The sequence below is a fragment of the Lissotriton vulgaris genome, chromosome 10 (genome assembly GCF_964263255.1).
Source record: "Lissotriton vulgaris chromosome 10, aLisVul1.2, whole genome shotgun sequence".
Taxonomy (NCBI): Eukaryota; Metazoa; Chordata; class Amphibia; order Caudata; family Salamandridae; genus Lissotriton; species Lissotriton vulgaris.
The window spans coordinates 549,636,899-549,657,502 of NC_141698.1; the positions used below are offsets into that span (position 1 = coordinate 549,636,899).

Sequence of the window (20,604 nt, forward strand, 5' to 3'; positions counted from 1 at the left end):
CGTTCAACGACTGCATAACTATTACAATGCGGATCAGCAAGGGCATGGCAATGGTGGATGTCATCAAAAAACCTCTTGCGGGGACTAATATTCCTACTTCCCGCAGCTCCTCATGTAATCACAACGTACGCTTGCTTGGAGGGTTGGGGAGCTGTCCTTTAAGAACTGCAGATAAGTGGCAAATGGTCAGAGCTGGAAAAACATCTCCACATCAACCTGTTCGAACTGAGGGCAGTGTTCCTGGCCCTACAGTCATTCTTGCCAAGGATCAAGAACTCCCTAGTGCTCGTCAGGACCAATAACACTACGACGATGCACTATCTAAACAAACAGGGAGGGACACGTTCGCAGACACTCTCTCGCGAATCGCAAAAGATCTGGAATTGGCTCATTCTCCACAATGTAACACTAAGGGCGGAGTATGTCCCAGGCAAGGACAATGTAATTGCAGATGTGTTAAGCAGGCAGAGGACATTGTCGTACGAATGGGAACTGGAACAGGCAGTCATCGACCAGATCTTTTCCTAGTGAGGATCGCCGCAAATCGATCTATTTGCGACCAGAGAGAACGCAAAATGCCCAAACTTCGCAAGCTGGCATTCCCAGTCAGAGTCCCTAGGGAATGCATTTTCCATCGCATGGCGCAACGTCTTTGCGTACGCTTTTCCGCCATTCCCGATGCTTCCTAGGGTCCTCAGAAAGATGAAAGCGGAGCCTTGCACTCTAATTCTGATAGCCCCATTCTGGCCAAGACAACACTGGTTCACGGAGCTCCATCGTTTATCTCTAGAGACACCGATTCATCTGCGCCAGTATCCATCCCTGCTCACCATGAACAACAAGCAGGAACAACATCCGGATCTGAAGACTCTCAGGTTAGCCGCTTGGCTCTTGAGTACCGAGAATTCAGCAGTCTAAACATACCACAGCCAAGGCAAGAGCGGATAGCACTAACAAGACGTATTCCCTGAAGTGGAAGCGCTTTTGTGTATGGTGTGCAGACAGAGGAATTCGACCTTTCTCCTCCTCTCCAGAACAAATCTTGCTCTATTCGCTACATCTGGCGCAGTCGGGCCTAGCCCACTCCTCCATTAAGGTGCACTTGGCAGCGATATCACGCTTTAAAAGGACTCCAAAGGGTCCTTCTCTATGGTCTAGCAGACTTATTAAACAGTTCCTGAAAGTACTATACAGATCTTTTCCGCCAGTACGGATGGCTCCACCAACATGGCATCTAAATGTGGTTCTTAACCAACTTATGAAACATCCGTTCGAACCCATACACAAGGCTGACCTACAGTACATCTCGTGTAAAACAGCTCTCCTACTAGCGCTTACATCTGCAAGGAGGGTCAGTGAAATGCAGGCGTTTTCCATCCAGGATTCCTTTCTACAGTTTAAAGACGACAGGGTGATTTTAAGGACCAATCCTAAATTTATCCCTAAAGTCCCGTCAGACTTTCACTTGAATGAGCCTGTAATCCTAAGGTCATTCTTTCCAAACCCCAGCACTGCAGCTGAGAGGTCGCTGCATTCGTTAGACCTTAAAAGATGCCTGAAATTCTACATTGATAAGACAAAACATTCAGAAAGTCTAATCAACTCTTCATAGCTTTCAGTAGACCTAGGAAGGGTCTACCACTTACCAAACAGAGTATCTCTAGATGGATCTCTTCACCGATTACTTTCTGCCATGACCAAGCTGGACAGCCATTACGGTCTAAGGTCAGAGCTCATTCAACAAGAGCTATGTCTACATCTATGGCACTCTTTGCTGGGGTGCCAGTCGTGGACATTTGCAGGGCGGCAACATGGAAGTCGCCGCATACCTTCACTAGGCATTACTGCCTGGACACAGAGCTGAGGAGGGATGCGGCAGTGGGACAAGCAGTGTTACACCATCTATTTCAGTAAGGTGAGCCTTCCTCCGTCCCTCCATCCTTCTCTGATATGCACATTTCTATGTTGATGTTTACTGTTGACATTTATTAGTGGTTTATAGTCGCATGGTATGTATTATCTATTGACTTGCATATGCTGTACCCTCAAAAATGTGCACTCTGCATTGCTTGCTACTCTGATTCAGGCATGTGAATCTATGAAAGACACCCATAATACTGGATAAGAAATGCGTTACTTACCTGTAACTGCAGTTATCCAGTATTGGTGTCTTTTATAGATTCACATGCAACCCTCCCACCTTCCCGGGAAGGACTCACCTAACTCTCTCAGTGTTATGCCTGCTTAGCTTAGTGCGTACGAAAATCTGAGGGACTGAGGCTCCTGCCAGGAAGGTTCTAGAGGGAGGTGGCAGCTGATTGGCTATTGTCTAGAGTTTAGTCCTTTTTACAAAAGGACATGGATATGTTACTAAGGTGAGGTCTTTAGGCCTACTATTCTCTACGTATGTCTATATGACATTACTTTTCTATGTACCGGAGACTCCCGTCTCGACGACAGGGAATGATTCAGGCATGGGAATCTATGAAAGACACCAATACTGGATAACTGCAGTTACAGGTAAGTAACGCATTTCATCTGTTGTCTTAATGGGGCCATGTGTTTAAACACATGGCCCCATAAAGATAAGAAATTGTTTGCGACAAATGTAAATCAGGCCAGCCCATCCAAGTGGGCCGTCTGAAAAAGCCAAAGGTACACAACACAAAAAGCTCTTTTCCAGTGGCTGACCACCGTTTAGCATATAAACAGTGACGCCAGCCAATGGAAAAGATGGGCGGGGCTTAAAGCCCTTTACTGAAGCTCCTCAAAATCATTAAATCTCCCCGAGCGATGCCGAGACCTAACAACGGGTTTGTGTTCTCTTCCAGGGGATCCTCATCAATAGACATAAGCACTGAATATTCCCACCCATGTGCGGGACCCCGGAAACAATATAAAAATATATATGTAAAAAACACATATATATCTCGCTCCATATATATGTACGTACATTTATCATTTTTCTCACACCAATGCAGCCCCAAAACCAAGGCTAGACAATGTAAACACTTATATATGTACAGCAATTAGTAAGGAACAAAAAACACATTAGGTCAAATAGTCCTTGAACTTTGTGTTTTAATGAGTAAAAACACTCAGAAATCCTGAACATTGCTTATAAAAGACATTGTCAGCCATAGGCTGCATTGAAAAGCAATAACACAGAAACTGAAAGCATTTTCAGCTAAAACTGGCATTGTGCCTTTAAGGCAGCCATGACCCCAGACTTCCCATCATGCCTCAGGGGTGACAGTTAGGTCAGTTGTTCTTTCCGGCTTCTTCTGTCAGGACTCTAGTCAAACAGCTCTCACCTTTTTTTGACTTTCAGTCAGAAATTCTTGGTCATTTACTTCAATTTTTGTATTCACTCAACGGTTTTTTGCCTTAGAGAGATGGTGTTGCCTTATTTTTGTTCAAAAAAGGTAAATTTTTTGTCAAAATGCCTTCGCTTTTTGACCCCTGCCCTTCCTATGGGAAGAAAAAGGCTTGGACTGATACACATCCTGAGTGTATCCTCTGTCTTCCTGACACACATTCTGCAGGAAATTGTGATCACTGCAAGTCCTTGTCAAGGAGAACTCTCAAGGATAGAGAAAGAATTCGAATTTATGGACTTTCTGAGAGAGGTAGGTCTCCAAAGAGACAGAAAAAGCGGAGGACGCGGTCGACGTCGAGAGATGTCCCGACTTGCTCTCCTTCGGCATCGGGATCGGCGTCGAAGGTTCCACCGACGACGACGGCGAGTGAACACCCCTCGAGTGTGAAGACTTCAGCGTCGAGGGTCAAGATAACTCCTCTGCCGTCAACCGGGCGACGTGCAGCGTCGAGAGAGAGGTCTCTGCTGGAGCAGAGGAGCTCGACGTCGAGACCTCCACCGTCAAAGCCTCAGGTCCAGTCTTCGACATCGCAGCCTCCGTCGACGCCTAGTCATCAGCGTTCGACGTCGAGGCATCCTTCGTCGGCATCTAGTCATCGACGCTTGACGTCGAGGCATCCTCCGTCGCCGTCCAGTCATCGACGCTCGACGTCGAGGCATCCTCCGTTGGCGTCCCATCATCGACGCTCGACGTCGAGGCACTCTCCATCGCCACCAGGACATCGGCGTTCGACGTCGAGACATCCATCGGAGTGCAGTCGAGAGCATTCAGCGTCGAAACACCCTCCGTCGGCGTCCAGCTATTGATGCTCGACGTCGAGAAGGCCTCCGTCGACGTCGCCTCACAGACGTTCGACGTCGAGACAGGTGTCGTCGAGGCAAGGGTCTCCAGTACAATCCCAGCAGTCTCAGCCAGCAGTGGTGCAGCATTCCAAGACGTCGAGTTGCCCGTCTCCGTCTCCAAGTCATGGGCCTCGGTTGCAGAGGTCTCCAAGATCAGCCTCAGCTGCGGAAGGTGTACATGGCTCTCCGGTGAGCATCAGTCGCTCTACCAAGCGGAAGAGAACACCAGAACACCGTGGTTCTCAGAGTCACTCGATATCCCCGGCGTCTCCTGTAATTCTGTCTTCATCCTCCTCAGGCTCCTCTCCTGTTCGTCGAGTTGGATCACAGGATGTGGCCATGTATTCATCCAACAGCGAGGGATCGAGGCGTTCTCCTGTAATCCCCCGCATGGACAACAGGATATTCCAACTCCTGCACGCTCCCCAGTGAGGGACACCGCACAGAAGTTGCCCACCATCAGGCTGTCTCCAAGATGGTATACTCCACTACACCACTGGTCTACAGACAAGGAGACGGCGTCTAGGATGCAAGAGCCTATCTCCAGGACTAGAGAACGGTCACTCTCCGGTGAGGCCCAGAGGAAGATCACGCTCCCCGGTACGGCACAGAGAAAGGTCACACTCCAGGTTGCGGTCCACGAGGCGAAGAACAAGATCTAGGAGCAGAAAGAGAGAATGAAGATCTCCAACTCCATCTTATTCTCCTACAAGCTCTCATAGAAACTACTCGCCTACTTTGACGGACTCTCCACCATCAAGGATATCTCCGATTGATGATATCTTCACGTTTCAGGACATACTGGGTAGGGGGGCTCTGAAACAGGGAGTGCCCTTAACAACTCCACAGATCAAGACCTCAGTGATCTTTGAAACCCTGCATCACAGGTCTGCACCCACACCTCTGTTGCCGTTGGTACCTGGGATTATAGAGCCGGTGATGGAGGTGTTTCTAACTCCAGCAACGGTAAAAGCTGCTCCAGCGAGGATCCTCCAGAAGTACCGATCGCCAGAGGAGGACCCTCTGTTTCTCAGAGCTGATCCGCCCCCGGACTCAGTAATAATCGCAGCGGTGAAAAAGTCCAGTGTGGTCTCCTCCTCCTCCCCGGTACCTCCAGACAAGGAGAGCAAGACACAAGATTCGTGGGGTAGACGAATCTGTACTACTTCATCCTCCTTTCTCAAGGTGTCAAACGCGGAAGCCCTTTTGGGGCGATATGACAGATCCCTGTGGGATTCCCTACAACGTTTTGTGGAAAAACTCCCTCAGGGAGACCGTAAGGACTTTGAGGAGATTCTCTTGGAAGGCAGCCAAGTCTCCAATCAAATCATTAGTGCCGCAGCGGACGGAGCTACCCTCGCGGCTCATGGATATGCCCATGGAATATCAGCAAGGAGATCATCCTGGTTGCGCCTAACGGCTTTGAAACCAGAAGCTCAGGCGAGGATCTTGAACTTACTCTTTTCCGGGACTTCATTGTTTGGGGCAAGTACGGATGATGAAATGCAACATATGAAGGCAGAGTTGGACACTCTCAAACCAGTAGGGCTTGAGAAAAATAATGAGTTAAAAAAGAAATATCGCTCCTACAACAAGGGCTCTTCAAAACAGCGCGTTCAAACCCCGCACTGCATAAAAGAGTCAATACCAGCAGGGACAGCAAAAGTCCCAGTACAGAGGCAAGCGTAATCCCAGAAGAGGAGGGAATCAACGCCAGGGCAACAATTCCAACAAAGCCCAGTCTAAACAATGAGGTCTTCCTTCCCCCAGTGCAGTGGACCACTCCAGTGGGGGGAAGCATTGCAGGGCATTTATCAGAGTCGCAAAGCATCACAAAAGATCGATAGGTGTTGACTACACTTCAGAATGGATACTATCTTCGTGTCAGTCACCCGCCTCCACCTGTTCCCCTGATGCCAACGTCGAGTCACCAACTACACCTTCTGGAAAAGGAAATACCTACTCTCCTCGAGAAGTCAGCCATCGAGAGAGTTCAAGTGGCTCAAAGGGGAAAAGGAGTGTACTCCCGATATTTTACAGTCAGAAAAAATACAGACCCATTCTGGACTTGAGAACACTCAACCTGCATGTCAAAAAAGAAAGATTTTGCATGTTGGCGCTTCACCAAATATATCCACATCTCAGTAAGGGAGATTGGATGTGTTTGCTGGACCTGCAAGATGCCTACTTTCATGTCCCGATCCACCCCAGTCACAGAAGATTTCTTCAATTCTGGGTGGGGACCTCCCACTACCAGTTCAAGGTCCTGCCGTTTGGGTTGAAGTCGGCTCCCCGGGTGTTCACGAAGTGCGTGGCAGTGGTAGCAGCTGCTTTTACGCCGCAGGGGGGTCTTCGTATACCCATACCTGGACAATTGGCTGTTGAAAGGTCCTTCCCCAGACAGTGTAAGAAGTCAATTTCAGACTTGTATCGAGCTCTGCCAGCGACTGGGGCTAGATGTCAACTTGAGCAAGACAGTCTCTCAGCCCACCCTGAAGATTCACTTCCTAGGAGCTATGCTAGACTCCGAGGTAGGAAAAGTGTTTCCTTCGGAGGAGAGACAGTGTTCTATAACTCTGAAATGTCAGCTGGTACTATGCAGCAAGACTCATAAAGTGCGCAGAATTGCCTCCCTGCTAGGGTCGATGGCATCATGCATCTTCCTGGTCCCGAATGCCAGACTTCGGATGCGTCCTCTTCAGCAGGATCTGGAGCACAAATGGGACCAATAGTCAGCTCGCTGGGACGACCAGATTACTCTGTCAAACGCAGCTCGAGCGTCCATTCCATGGTGGACCAAAAAGCAAAATATGCAGGTGGGAGTTCTGTTCCATCAACCTCCTCCTGTACAAACATTGATCACAGATGCTTCTCTGTTAGGCTGGGGAGTGCACATGGGTCAGCTACAAGTACAGGGTCTGTGGTCTCCCAAAGAAAGTACCTACCACATCAACATGCTGGAGTTGAGAGCAGTCCACCTAGCTCTCAAAGCGTTCCTTCCCTCGACTCAAGAAGCTTCAGTGTTAGTACAGACGGACAACACCAACACAATGTACTACTTGAACAAGCAGGGGGGAACACTCTCAAGAACTCTGTCATTGGAAGCCCAACGCATCTGGCATTGGCTTCTGGCTCGCAAGTTGTCAGTGACAGCAGTCCACCTCCCAGGAGAGCAGAATGTGAGGGCGGGCGCTCTAAGCCGTCATTTCGACGACAGGGAAGGCTGGGTCCTCCACGACGCAGTAGTAGAAGACATCTTTCACTCCTGGGGTCGTCCCACCATAGATCTGTTCTCGGACGCCCAAAACACCAAATGTGAGACTTCGCCTCAAGGTTTTACTGGCCAGGATCGAGAGGGAATGCTCTTTTGATAGACTGGTCAGGGGAATTTGTGTACGCCTTTTCACCCCTTCCGTTGATCCCGAAGGAGGTGAGCAAGCTGACACACTCGTGCACGATGATGATCCTCATCGCCCCAGACTGGCCGAGGCAGTGGGGGTACACGGACCTGCTTCAACTGTCAGTGGCTCCTCACAAGAGGCTACCATGCAGGCAGGACCTTTTATCCAAGATAAATGGGAGGATCCATCATCCCAACCTTCCGTCACTGAGCTTGGCAGCATGGCTCCTGAGGTCATACAATAAGGCAATCTAGGACTGCCGCAGGACTGCATGTCGATCCTAAAAGAGGCGAGGCGTCCTTCCACTAGACATTCTTATGCATGCAAATGGATGCGATTATATATGTGGTGTATGCAGAATGGTCATAATCCTATTCAGAGTCAGGAAGAGGCAGTTCTTCCTTACTTATTGTATCTGGCTAAAGCAGGCTTAAAGTTTAATTCTATTAAGGTCACCTTCACAAACTTATTTTTTTCAATTATCAGTGTAAAAGACTTCCCGCAGGGGCTGAAAAAAGTGTACCCTCCAGTGCGTCCTCCTTCTCCTCCCTGGGAGTTGAACCTGGTGCTATCAAAGCTAATGGGTCCTCCTTTTGAACCCATTCATAAAGCTACTTTTCAGCATCTTTCCTGGAAAGCAGCTTTTTTGGTGGCAATCACGTCGGCTCGTAGGGTGAGCTAGATTCAAGCTCTCTGTTCCTCATAACCCTATACTGTGTTCCATTTGAATCGAGTGGCACTAAGGACACATCCGTCCTTTCTTCCTAAAGTGGTGTCAGATTTTCATGTAAATCCGACCATTTCTCTGCCCACTTTCTTTCCCAATCCCTCTACTCCAGCTGAGAGGGCTCTGCATTCTTTGGACCTGAAAAGAGTTTTGAAATTCTATCTGGATAGGTCCAAGGTTATTCGTCACTCTGATCAACTGTTTGTTAACTATGTATCGATCAGAACAGGTCATGCAGCCTCGAAACGTCTATTTCCAGGTGGATTGTTTCGTGTATCAAGCTTGCTTACCAGTTAGCACAGAAAACTCTTGGGTTTTCTCCTAAAACGCATTCCACCAGAGGTAGAGCTGCGACTGCGGCTTTTCTGCATAATGTGCCCATGTCTGAGATCTGTAAGGCGGCGACCTGGCGGTCCGGCCATACATTTACCAGACATTACTGTCTTGATTCAGACACTAGAGCAGATACCCAGGTAGGCCAGGCCTCCTTGCGGAATCTGTTTAACAGCTAAGGTTTGGGCTGTTATGATAAGTCTTTTTCGGTTGGGTCATGTACTTCTCATTTACCTGCAGGTGGTTGATGGGCTTGCTATTCTATTCAGTGCCTATGACTATTGATTAGGATCCCCTGGAAGAGAAGGATAAGTTACTTACCTGTAATCCTAGTTCTCTTCCAGGGGTATCCTCATCAAAGTCATAAGCAACCCACCCGCCTCCCCAGGTAAATGAGAGCTGTAAGTCTCTGACTTGTGGTTTAGCCCTGACTTCAGGGTTATGCAAAGAACAACTGACCTAACTGTCACCCTGAGGCATGATGGGAAGCCTGGGGTCATGGCTGCCTTAAAGGCACTGTGCCAGTTTTTAGCTGAAAATGCTTTCAGTTTCTGTGTTATTACTTCTCAATGCAGCCTATGGCTGACAATGTCTTTTATGAGCAATTTTCAGGATTTATGAGTGTTTTTACTCATTAAAATACAAAGTTCAAGGACTATTTGACCTAATCTGTTTTTTGTTCCTTACTAATTGCTGTACATATATAAGTGTTTACATTGTCTAGCCTTGGTTTTGGGGCTGCATTGGTGTGAGAAAAATGATATATGTACGTATATATATATGGAGCGAGATATATATGTGTTTTTTACATATATATTTTTATATTGTTTCCGGGGTCCCGCACATGGGCGGGAATATTCAGTGCTTATGACTTTGATGAGGATACCCCTGGAAGAGAACTAGGATTACAGGTAAGTAACTTATCCTTCAGTACCGTAGTTCAGGAGCAAAGGGCTTGAACATCAGATGGTGCCAGGAAATGCAGGCGTGGACAGGTGAATGGTTGTTATAGCGAGTTGAAGAATAATCTTCTTATAGGCGGCTCCTGTGCTTTATTGTGACAGTCATTGCGCTTATTTTGGGGGACAGAGACTAATTTATGACATCAGACTTAAACCCAGACAGAGAGACAAATGTAGAAAATAACAAAAAGAAAGTGAAAGAGAAAGGAAGTGGAAAAAAGGTAGGGAGTCAGTGACAAACGGAGAAAGCAGAGATGAAAAATAACCTGCAACAGTGAAAGAGAGAAAGGCACTGTAGGATGGAGGAAGAAGCAAACATGAGTTAGAATAATGACTAGGCAGGCTTGATAATAATCAGCATCCCTAGCACCTACTTTTAAAACAAACCAAGCACCTGGGATCTTATTTCAAAGGTTTTGGCAATAATATTCTTTCTATATCACTAAGCAAGCCCTGGGAAGTGTACCATATTGCAGAAATGTTCCTTTAAAATGCTCATGTGAAAACCAAAAGCAAATCATATTGAGTCATTTCATTTATTTCTCCATCTTAGTCTCCAGAGCAATTCGATCAGTAACTTGGGCGTGACGGCCCTGACAGAGGCACTGAAGCAAAACCAGGTGCTGGCCCACCTCAAGTGAGTCCTAGGAGGGATCCGCGCCAGCTTGATCCCAATTTCTATGAATGTCTTCACTGTTATTCTTACTTGTTGCTCCCCAGTTGGCTTAATATCTCTATCTTTTTTCTTTTGTCTCTCCCAGCCTTAGAGAAAATTCCATCGGAGTCAAAGGTGCAGTAGAGATCGCCAGCGCTCTGTGCCAGAATCACAGTCTGAAGAACTTAGAGTAAGTCTGCATTGTCCATTTACAGTACCTTGTGCGGCGTCATCCTTTGTATGTGAAGTAACGATGATTGCTAAGCAAGGTTTGTTTTTTTGAAAGCATGATAACTTAAGGAAAAATTCAGTCAGTCGTCATATTTAAGTTCATTCTTACTCTGCTTTCTACATTCGTGAGGGTAGGCTTCTGTAACGACCGGATTTTCTGACCAGATAGAATCAGCTCACCCGAGCACCACTAACCCAGCCGAAACGTAACCACCTCCCTCCTTAGGACCTATTTACAACAGGTATCTATGTTTCCTACCCAAGGATGGGGAATTAGCAATATACATGCTTGGATCTTCTACAATATCACACTCATACAATATAGTCTCGCGACCATATAGGCCCAGACTAATCTACCCTGGGGCAGTTCTGATTACTTACCATTACACACTGGCTACACCCAGTGCTCGCTCAAGATAGGCACTGTATCCTCCCAGTGCTCTCACTATTACATACAAACACAAGCCACAATCCTGTGGGTATACACACTGACCTCAGTCGGTGCTCTCATTAATGCCTCTTTCTCTGGAGACGATCTCATTACACATCGGTATCCCTCCCGATGCTCTCATTAACGCCTCTTTCTCTAGAGACGATCTCATTACACATCGGTATCCCTCCCGATGCTCTCATTAACGCCGCCTTACAGCGACGATCATTTTCCTATGAATACCTTTAGCTCTTCATGTTGGGAAATCTCTCACTATTAGAGGTACAATACTGCAATATTATGGATCACACAAGAATGGCCAAATTACACGGTGTACAACTTATTCTCTATTTCAAGGGCTCCTCTCCCCCTAATTATTCAGTTACCATTTACCTGATCGGGGGTAGCATCCGTTCATGCAATAGCACCTGACTAGAAGAAAGGTTAACTTTACTGTATAAGAATAAGAGGTGTACACATTGGTTCAATAAGAACTGGGGTATCTTTATTATGATAAAAACAATAACAATATAATACTATACTATAACATATAGCCTGAAAAGGAAAATGAAAGGTTAGAATGTGTGCACGCTAACAAGAAAGGGTCGACATCACCTTATTAATATGAAGTCTGGGTTCTCTTCTCGTCTGTGCCTTGGCTCGTCTTAGGATCACACTTCTGCAGTCACGGATACACGTCTGCACCGCTATGCTCTGTCTCCTCCGTTTCCCTCCAAGTCACTGGAACCTTTCTCTTATCAGCTGCTTTCTCTCTGGCTGTTCTGCACTACTCCTCTCAATCACGGACTGTCTCCACTTCTCAGCTTCAATCTTATAACTCAATTTCTATCACTCTGATATTCGTTCTCTCAACTTAACTGCTTCACTCTGCATGCTCTGATCTTAATGTCAAAGCTCGCCAGCTGCTCCAACTAAAATAACTTCAATCTTTCTAAGAGAGTATCAGCTTCTCAGTCTTTCTCGGACTTCAAGATGGCGACTGTCTGCCTTGAAATAATTAATTGCATTGATGCTAACGACTAGCTGCCGCCTACAGACTGACTGACTCACTGCCTCATGCCTTCGCTAATATGGAAGCTTGTCCCTTCATGGAAAGTTACGGCCAGTAACCTGCCGCCTGTGAGAAGTTGGCCCGATATGCAGCGTTCGCTATTCTAGCGACCGCTATGTATCGTTCCAACGACCCTTATGGTGATTGGTTGTAAGTCAACCTTAGACCAGCTATCCTAGTAGCGTGGATACGAGCAGTCTTCGGGCTAAACTCTAGAGGGCGTGTTAAGCCAGCTGTTATACCATCACATACCCCTTGAACCCCAAGTGAGAGGACATCACACAAGTGTTATGAAAATAAACAGAATATTTATTAAGAATCACAACAGCCCTGGACTCTTTATGAGGACAGGGTACTAAGCACAAACCAAAACTCTTAGGAAAATACTTCAAGTGCACAATTTAAACAAGTGTCCGGGGACACGGGGAGTTTAGTGGTCTCGGGCGGACCCGATAAGGCAAGTCGGAAGCGAGGGACTCGGGACCCTAGAGTAAGGAGGCTATGCAGGCACCGAAATGCCGAAGTTACCTAGCCACGAGGGCTGCGGCTGCACAAGTCTTACAGGCGTCGGGGTCTTCGCTGACGAGCCAGGAGCCGGAAGAAAAGGAGTTGCTGGCCGGCGACCAGTGCTGAATAGTTCGTAGAGATCCAAGCCTGGATCAGAGATCGTTGATACCTGAAAGCAGAGGGGACCAAGTTCGTACTACTAGCCAGTAGTCAGAGGGTACCAGGAAGGCACCGGTTGGCCGTCACCTCGACTAGGTGAGTGGGCGACGCTGGGCTCTGCAGTCTCACGGACCAGGAGGCGTTGTCGGCGACCAGGATGGAGGTGCGAGCTGTCCCACGGAGGTTGATGCTGTCGGCGTCGCTGGGCCCAGGATTGGGGCAACAAGCCTTGGCAGATTTCAGGGCCACGGTGTGGGCCTAAAATGGCGTCTTGAGTGGACCAGGAGGGTCCGGGGTGCTTCTCTCAAAGATGGAAGCAAAGGCCAGTCTGGAGCAACCAGACCAGCAGCGTTGGTTGTCGGATGTCGTCAAAGAAGGGCACAAGCCAGCGGCTAGTGACCAGACAACGTGCTGAGCAGCGAGCAGAAGGGCCCCACGCAGTTCGTGGAGATGCTGGGAGACTGCACTTTGGTGCTGGAGCTGCTCAGGGTCGGGGCTTCTCGGACCCCAGAGCACTCACCAGAGAATTGCTTCGATGGTCGTGCTGATTAAGAAAGCGTGCAGGTTTTGATGATGGCTGGTCCCTCGAGGTCTCGTCGCACCCACAGATCACAGCTGAGCTGATGACGTGGGTAGAGGTCAGAGGTGCCAGGGAAGCCGGTTCTCGTCGAGCTGGGCTGTCGGATTCCTTGAGGAAGGACTTGCAGCAAACCGCAGAGTTCTTAGATGGTGCCCGCTGGTGCAGGGTGACTACTCCTTAGCCACAAGGGAGAAATCTTGAGAAGAGTCTCGAAGTCCTTTCGTAGAAAGTATTCTTGATTCAAAGATGATCTAATTTGAACAGGGGGCCCGCTCCTATCTTTATACTAAAAAAGGGGGCTGACCCGGTGACTAGGTCCTGCCTATGGGTGGGACTAGGAGGGGGGTGGTTACACCCCTCTGCCATGCCGGACTTCCCCAGGCCAGGGGCTGGTGTGCCCCTGGAACTGGTTCAGACTGGCCTATGCATAGTGAGCACCGGGGTGCCACTCAGCAGTCACCTTCTTGTAAAGCCCTGCCTACCCAGGATACACAAAACCATGTCTGGGATGGTGCTAGCACCGCCCCGGACAGGAAACCCTTTGTCCAAGCCTCCCTCGCTGGAAGGACTCCCAGCAGCAGGAGGTCAGACTCGTGTCTGTGGTGGCAGCATCCATTTTGTGGAGCTGAGGCTTTAGTTAACTTTAACCGGGGTTCACAGTTACATACATGTCGTGTCCCTCTAGAAGGGTGGAATGCTAACCCCGTCGCCAGAATTGGCGAGGGGTTAGTATTCCAATTCGTATGACACCTTACTCGACATGTTTTGATAAAGCAATACCAAAGTTAGCATTTAACCGCGAGGATTATAATGCACTTAAGAGTATATGGTATGCGATATCATGGAACAGCTATTAGGACTTGGTTCCGCAAGCTGCAGACAGGCTCAGCTCATGCCAGAGCACCATCTCACATGATTCCAAGCACTCTGCCTTCAGGATTGTCAAGGCCTGCCATAGGAGTGACTGATAGGAATCTGTGTGTCCATTTTAGGGTTAGATATAGGTATACTATATCTACAGCAAAGGGTGATTACACGACTTTGCCCCAGCTGTCATGCAGCCAGTTGTGTCAAATTTAGGAGGCCAGCCAGGGGTGGCATAATACATGCTGCAGCCCCTGGCAGCCCTGGGTACACCCATGCCCTGAGTTACAGGGTCTGAGAGGGTGGCCCAGTACCAATTGGAAATGCACCTAGGGTACATGGAATCCATTTTAAAGAGAGAGCAGTAGGCCTGGGGTCCTGATTGGCAGGATCCCAGGTCGACTATGTCAAAAACCAGCTAAAACACAGGGCAAAAAGTTGGGGGCAACCATAGTCAGGATGTACCTTCCTACACAACCCCCCCCAAACGAAAGGAGATAAGGCTATCCTTGTCCAGGTAAGCCTCTATTACCTAAGTGGCCATATAAGGAAGGACCAGCTCTGGCTTGGTTTCCCCCTGTGTCATGGTCCACTAGGCAACCCCTCACCCTAAGGGTATCTGAGGGTCTCCACCATAGGGAATCTCTGTCTCTGGTGTGCCTTGGGAAAGTAAAATGCTGATGCTGGGATGGAGTACTGAAGTGAGGCTCCTCTACCTTTGGGCTCGACTTCCTCCAATCACCATTCATCATGTGTGCCTTTCTTTCTTTAGCTGAGATGCACTGAGCTCTCAGGGTCAGCCTCTGGCTACCTAAAGCTGGAGGCTGAGTCCCTCTTTTTGGCTTACTGGAGGGACAGGTCAGGTCTGGGGTTTTTAGGCCCCATGTTTGGCTGTGCCCAACAGTGTCCAGCTGTGGGAGTTCCCTAACTACTTTTAAGGGGGATCCCTCAGGGGTCTGTTCCATTTTCACTTGGCTAGGTTTACCAGCTTCAGTGATCCTAATCTGCTGATTAAGGGGTTCTTTTGGGCAGGGGGCCCTTTTGGGTCCACCACTGGCCTCCCTGATCTCTTCAGCCCTGGGCTGACTGAGGCAGGGTAGAGAGGTGCAGGTTACCTGCTCCAGACTGGGTCCCACCTGGGAAGGGTCCACTGCCATCAGGGGCTCTGCCAGGCTAGGCCTGACTACCTCTGGGGCAGTTCCTTCAACAGGGGTAGAGTCAGTTCCCTGAGGAGGCTGGCTCTCACCTAGTGTCTGGGAGGGGGAAGACTCTTCTTCCTCCTCAATGCTCTCTGTTTGAGTGGAGTGATCCATTGTTTCAGGCTTCACAACCTCACTATCTGTTTGAGTAGAGGCTGAGACCATTTCAACCTTGCCAACCTTTTCAGGAGGGCACTCAGTCTGTGTTTGGGCTGTGACTGTCACAGCCCTCCTATCCTGTTCTGGAAAGTCTGTCTGAGCCTGGGCAGTGGCTACCACTGCCCTTCCAACCTTTTCAGGGAGGAATGGTGCTTGGACTGGGGCTGTAGCTATTACTGCCCCACTAACCTGTCTGGATAGGCCTATCATTCTGGAGTGAGTTTCTTGTTCCACCTCAGCCCATGCTGAGAGTTCCAGGTCATTCCCCAGTAAGCAATCGACAGGTAGGTTATCTGTCACTGCCACTCTCATGGGCCCTGTGACATTACCCCAGCTGAGCTTGACTACTGCCATGGGATGCCTTCTCTTCACTCCATGAATGTCTGTCACCTGATAAGTAAAACCAGGGGTCAGTTGAGCAGAGGGGACCAGATGGTCTATCACCATGGTGATGCTGGCCCCTGTGTCTCTGAATGCCTCAACTTTCTGACCATTCACTAAGACCTCTTGTCTATACTTTCCCAAAAGGTGGGGTCCAGTAGTGAAGTTGGCAAACCCCATGCCAGTCTCACAGACAAGAGTGTGGTCAGGGAACCTGGCTAGGCCATAGTCCTCCTGATGGCCCAAGGTAATGCCCACCACATTCTTGGGGGCACTCCCACCACCTGGGGGATTACCACTAGTGGTAACAGCACAGGGCAAAAAGTTGGGGGCAACCATAGTCAGGATGTACCTTCCTACACCGCCCACCAAATTCTTGTACCTCCCCGTACCAAGGACACGTTCTCAGCCGGCCGGCCTGATGTTATGTCTTCGGCATGGAGAAAAATACAGTCTTTCGATAAGGGCCAGCCTGAGCCGGTTCTCTCCAAGCAAACAACACCTCGTAACTAAAACATTACATTTGACCTAGAAGCATCTCAAGCTGCCGGGGCAGAGAGAAAGATGGAGTCTCTCCCGTTTGAGGCCTACAAGGCCCGCGATCAGCATAACTCCAGGAAAAGTATACTAACACTCTTACAAAAGGACGGATCATCACTAATACTCATGAATCTATCCCTTAACATAGGTTTATAAGCTCTAATCTAAGGAATAGGGTACGGGATTGTATCAGCACGCCTTGTGAATAGGCTCTATTTACGGTTCTAATCCTTCATTAGAATGATAGTAGACTAAAGTCACCTCCAATCACCTTCCCTCATGAAAGGGCCCAAAAAGTCGGTCAGAACATTTCACCCTTGAATTTAGGCTACTATTCATTCGCTAAATGGAACTAACATCCGTAGAGGAATAATATGAAACAAAATTAACTGATCTATTTCTTGTACCACATCTACAGAACTGGAGTAAGGAAGGAATGCACTGAATAAAGCAGCAAATAGCTACTAAAATGCTAATAGTAATCATGATACCCTAATATCTGTCGTAAAGAATGTAAGTCAGGTAACCAATTGAAGAGCCAGTCAAACCAGCCTTGGTCAATATGTTTTCTAACCTCTTCAGTCAAATCATGAAGTTTGTCAATATGAGCCTGAATGGATCTAGTATGATCCGATAAGTTAAAACAACAAAGGCCCTCAAAGTCGGAACAGTCATGTCCATGTTTAAGCAAAAGATAGTCAATGGCAGCCCGGTTCTGCAAAATAGCTCTGCGTTCACCCTGGGCGTCTAGTAACATGTCAGATAAAATTGTAGAAGTATGATTAATGGACTTAACCATCCAACAGGCCATCTTCTTAATGGATTTTGCGTTGTAAACTGCTAAGGCTGGAACACCAATAATTGAAAAAGCTAGACTAAGATATTCAGATTTGGAATATAAATGTAGTGAAGAATCACAATCATCATGTAACATCACAGCATCGCGAACAACACGGGAATGTGTATTAGGATGTGAAGAAAACATCAATAAACTCAGTCTAGTGATGGCACAAGATCCTCCAGAAATATTTGCGGAATGTAGGGCCAGGATGTATTACCACAAGAGAAAAGCCATCCAGAAGGTAAAAGCATTGTACGATAATGACTAGGGGTAACTACTAAACTCTTACAGGTCACATTATTTTTAACAGAAGTACATGATTTTGGGGATCTTCGGGAACACAAAGTTCGTTCATGAGCTGAAAAAGAAGTTGCTGCTTTCAATTTTAAACGCACACATTCAGTAATTGCATTGGGATCGCAGGTAAGGAAAAAGCATAAATCACCCTGGGTGATATTATATGTAATTTTCTGGGACTGAATCGGGGGTGTTGGATCAGAAAGCACAGTACACAAAGGACAGTACTCGTGGGTGGCAAAGTCTCCAAGGATAACATTGGGACGGGCATTTGATATATTAAAGATATGAGATAAAATTTCCAACGAAGCAGGGACAGCAACCAAACAGGTCGCTAGTATGTCAGTCACCGAAAGCATCGGTGTTAAACAGAAATGTGGAGAGTTAGTCACCCTTCGTGCAAGGGTGGTCCAAAAGTTAGATGATGAATCCCACGCAGCAAAGGAACGCGGTACTCGGGTTATCGAATCAACCAAAGTCTGTGGGTTCCCTCCTTTCCCGACGTAGCAGGCCAAAAGGAGTCACAACGCCGGCACATCCTGCAACAGCAGTCCAAAGAGTGATCTGAAAGAAGGTCAAATACAGGCATTATTCATTCTCGTAAATAACATTTGTCAGCTGGGACAGCTTCCCAGCCATCTTTCCCTGGTCTCATGACAAGATTCGTATTATCATGACCGGTTGCAATAACTTCAGCTTGTTCAGGGGGATTTTTAGGCGATTGCACCCACACTCTCGCTCCTGGATTATCTGTGGAGCCAAAACCTTTTTGTCCTTGTACAGTTAGCAAAGTTGGGGCAGTGCCTTTCTGAATCTCACCACTGAAAACAGGCATGATTAGCAACTGAGCAATTCGGTCAGTTTTATGAATCAATAAATCAACCTCACTGCTATTCAGCAGGAGCACCTTAATCTCTCCCTGATAATCACTGTCAATGACTCCTCTGAGTACTTGAATGCCTTTTACGGCCAGGCCCGATCTAGGGGCAATTAGTCCAAAATTTCCAGTTTGTATACAAATACCAACGCCAGTTTCAATGATAACTCGATCTCTGCTTTTAATTAAGACATCATTCATGGCATGCAGGTCCAAGCCTGCGGACCCTGGGGTTGCTCTACATGGAGATAATGCTCCAGGGGAAATTTCCCAGTACATTACAGTATTGCCAATGGTGTTCGGCTTTGCATCAATAGCTGGAGGAAATAAAAGCATTAATGAGATTCAGCATTAAAAAAGGGACGATTATTCAAAATTAACAGTGCCTGAAACAAATAATCTCTCCAATTTTTATATTTATTGTCAGTTAATTTTCGTAATTGATCTTTTAGCAAACCATTCATTCTCTCAATAAGACCTGATGCCTGTGGATAATATGGTATATGAAACACCCATTCAATGTTATTTTCCACACAAAATTCATGCATCAATCTTCCCTTGAAATGGGATGCATTATCAGATTGAATTTGAAATGGAACACCATAATAGAGCATAATCAATTCCAATGTTTTAATGGTGTTCACTTGAGTAGCTCGATTACAGGGAAAGGCCACCAAAAGGCCACTGTATGTATCAACAATGGTGCAAAAATTATTGGCAATTTTTACTCTTAGGGAGTGGACCAATATAATCAATCTGCCAAATTTGAGCGGGTAACTTTCCTCGGTGTAAATGTCCTTTAACAATATGGGGCACTTTTCGCTGTCTAGAATGTTGGCAGATAGGACAATGCAGTATTGTGTCTTTAATAGATTTAAAGGAATATAAATTCCTCGATCAGCAGCCCACCTGCTAGTGGCTCTCTCTCCAAAATGTCCTGCTTTCTGGTGGGCCCATTTCGCCAATCCCGTCAAATCAGAATCTTGCATGTCCACCACTGCCTCAGCAATTTTAGATTTCTCATCTGTAATGGTATGAAAGAATTTGTCAAGGGAGTCTATTGGTGTATGAGCATCCACATGAAAGATTGTAACAATACTTTGTGGGAGCATTTCCCAAATTTCTTGCCATAATTTTTTACCCCAAAGTTCTTTAGAATGCAATTCCCAATTATGAGAATGCCAGGTTGGTAACCAAACCGCCAGTCCATTAGCAGTGGACCAGGAATCAGTAAAAATGTGATACGTACCAGGTAACTCTTGTTTTAGAACTTGGTAGACAGCATACAATTCAGCAAATTGACTACTCTTTCCTTCACCAGTTGTACTCAGCAATTTGTGTGTGATGGGATTATAGGACACTGCTTTCCAATGTCTTTTCTCTCCTATGTACCTCGCTGCACCATCCGTAAACCACACATGGTTTCTGTCCTCCGCAGACAGATCATCAAATGGCTTACCCCACTTAACAGGGGATTCCTGTACTACAGGTACGGAGCAATCACTCCCAGTCTCAAGCGATGGCGCCTGCGCCACTTGCTCATGTAATGATGCCACACCTTTCGGTCCCACACGTGCCCTGTCTTGTATGTACCATTTCCACTTAATCACACTCGCCTCTTGAGCATGTCCAATTCGATGAGTTTTTGGCTGACTCAAACCCCACTGCATTATAGGAATCTCAGGTCTCAAAATCACATCATGCCTCAAAGTCAATTGCTCGGTATCCACCAGAGCCCAATAACATGCAAGTAGTTGTTTCTCAAAAGGTGTATAACGCTCACCAGCATCGGGTAACTTTTTAGTCCAAAAACCTAATGGTACTTTACTCCTGCCTTGTTTTTGCCACAAACTCCAATTTGCATAAAGACCTTGCACGGACACATTCAAATCCATATCACCGTCACGCACGGGCACAAATCCAAAGCATACTGAATCGCTTCTTTTGCCAAATCAAACGCATCCTGCTGCAGTTTACTCCATTCAAACGCATTCTTTTTACGAGTAACTCTGTATAAAGGGGCTAATATCTTACTCAGATGTGGGATATGTTGACGCCAAAAGCCAAATAAGCCGATAAAGCTTTGAGCTTCTTTTCTATTTCTTGGAACTGCGAAATCGAGAATTTTCTGTTTTACTTGTGGAATCACCTCTCTATGACCTTCATG

At 47.1% G+C, this 20,604-nt stretch overlaps 1 protein-coding gene across 1 annotated transcript in view; it reads left to right on the plus strand.

Moving 5' to 3' along the window:
* NLRC3 (NLR family CARD domain containing 3) overlaps positions 1-20,604 on the plus strand; it is a 1,491,832-nt gene that overhangs the window by 865,062 nt on the left and 606,166 nt on the right. Inside the window, exons 11-12 of the mRNA XM_086941402.1 lie at positions 10,199-10,282; positions 10,407-10,490. Of these exons, the coding sequence (XP_086797528.1) occupies positions 10,199-10,282; positions 10,407-10,490 (168 nt within the window). The remainder of the gene's footprint in view (positions 1-10,198; positions 10,283-10,406; positions 10,491-20,604) is intronic.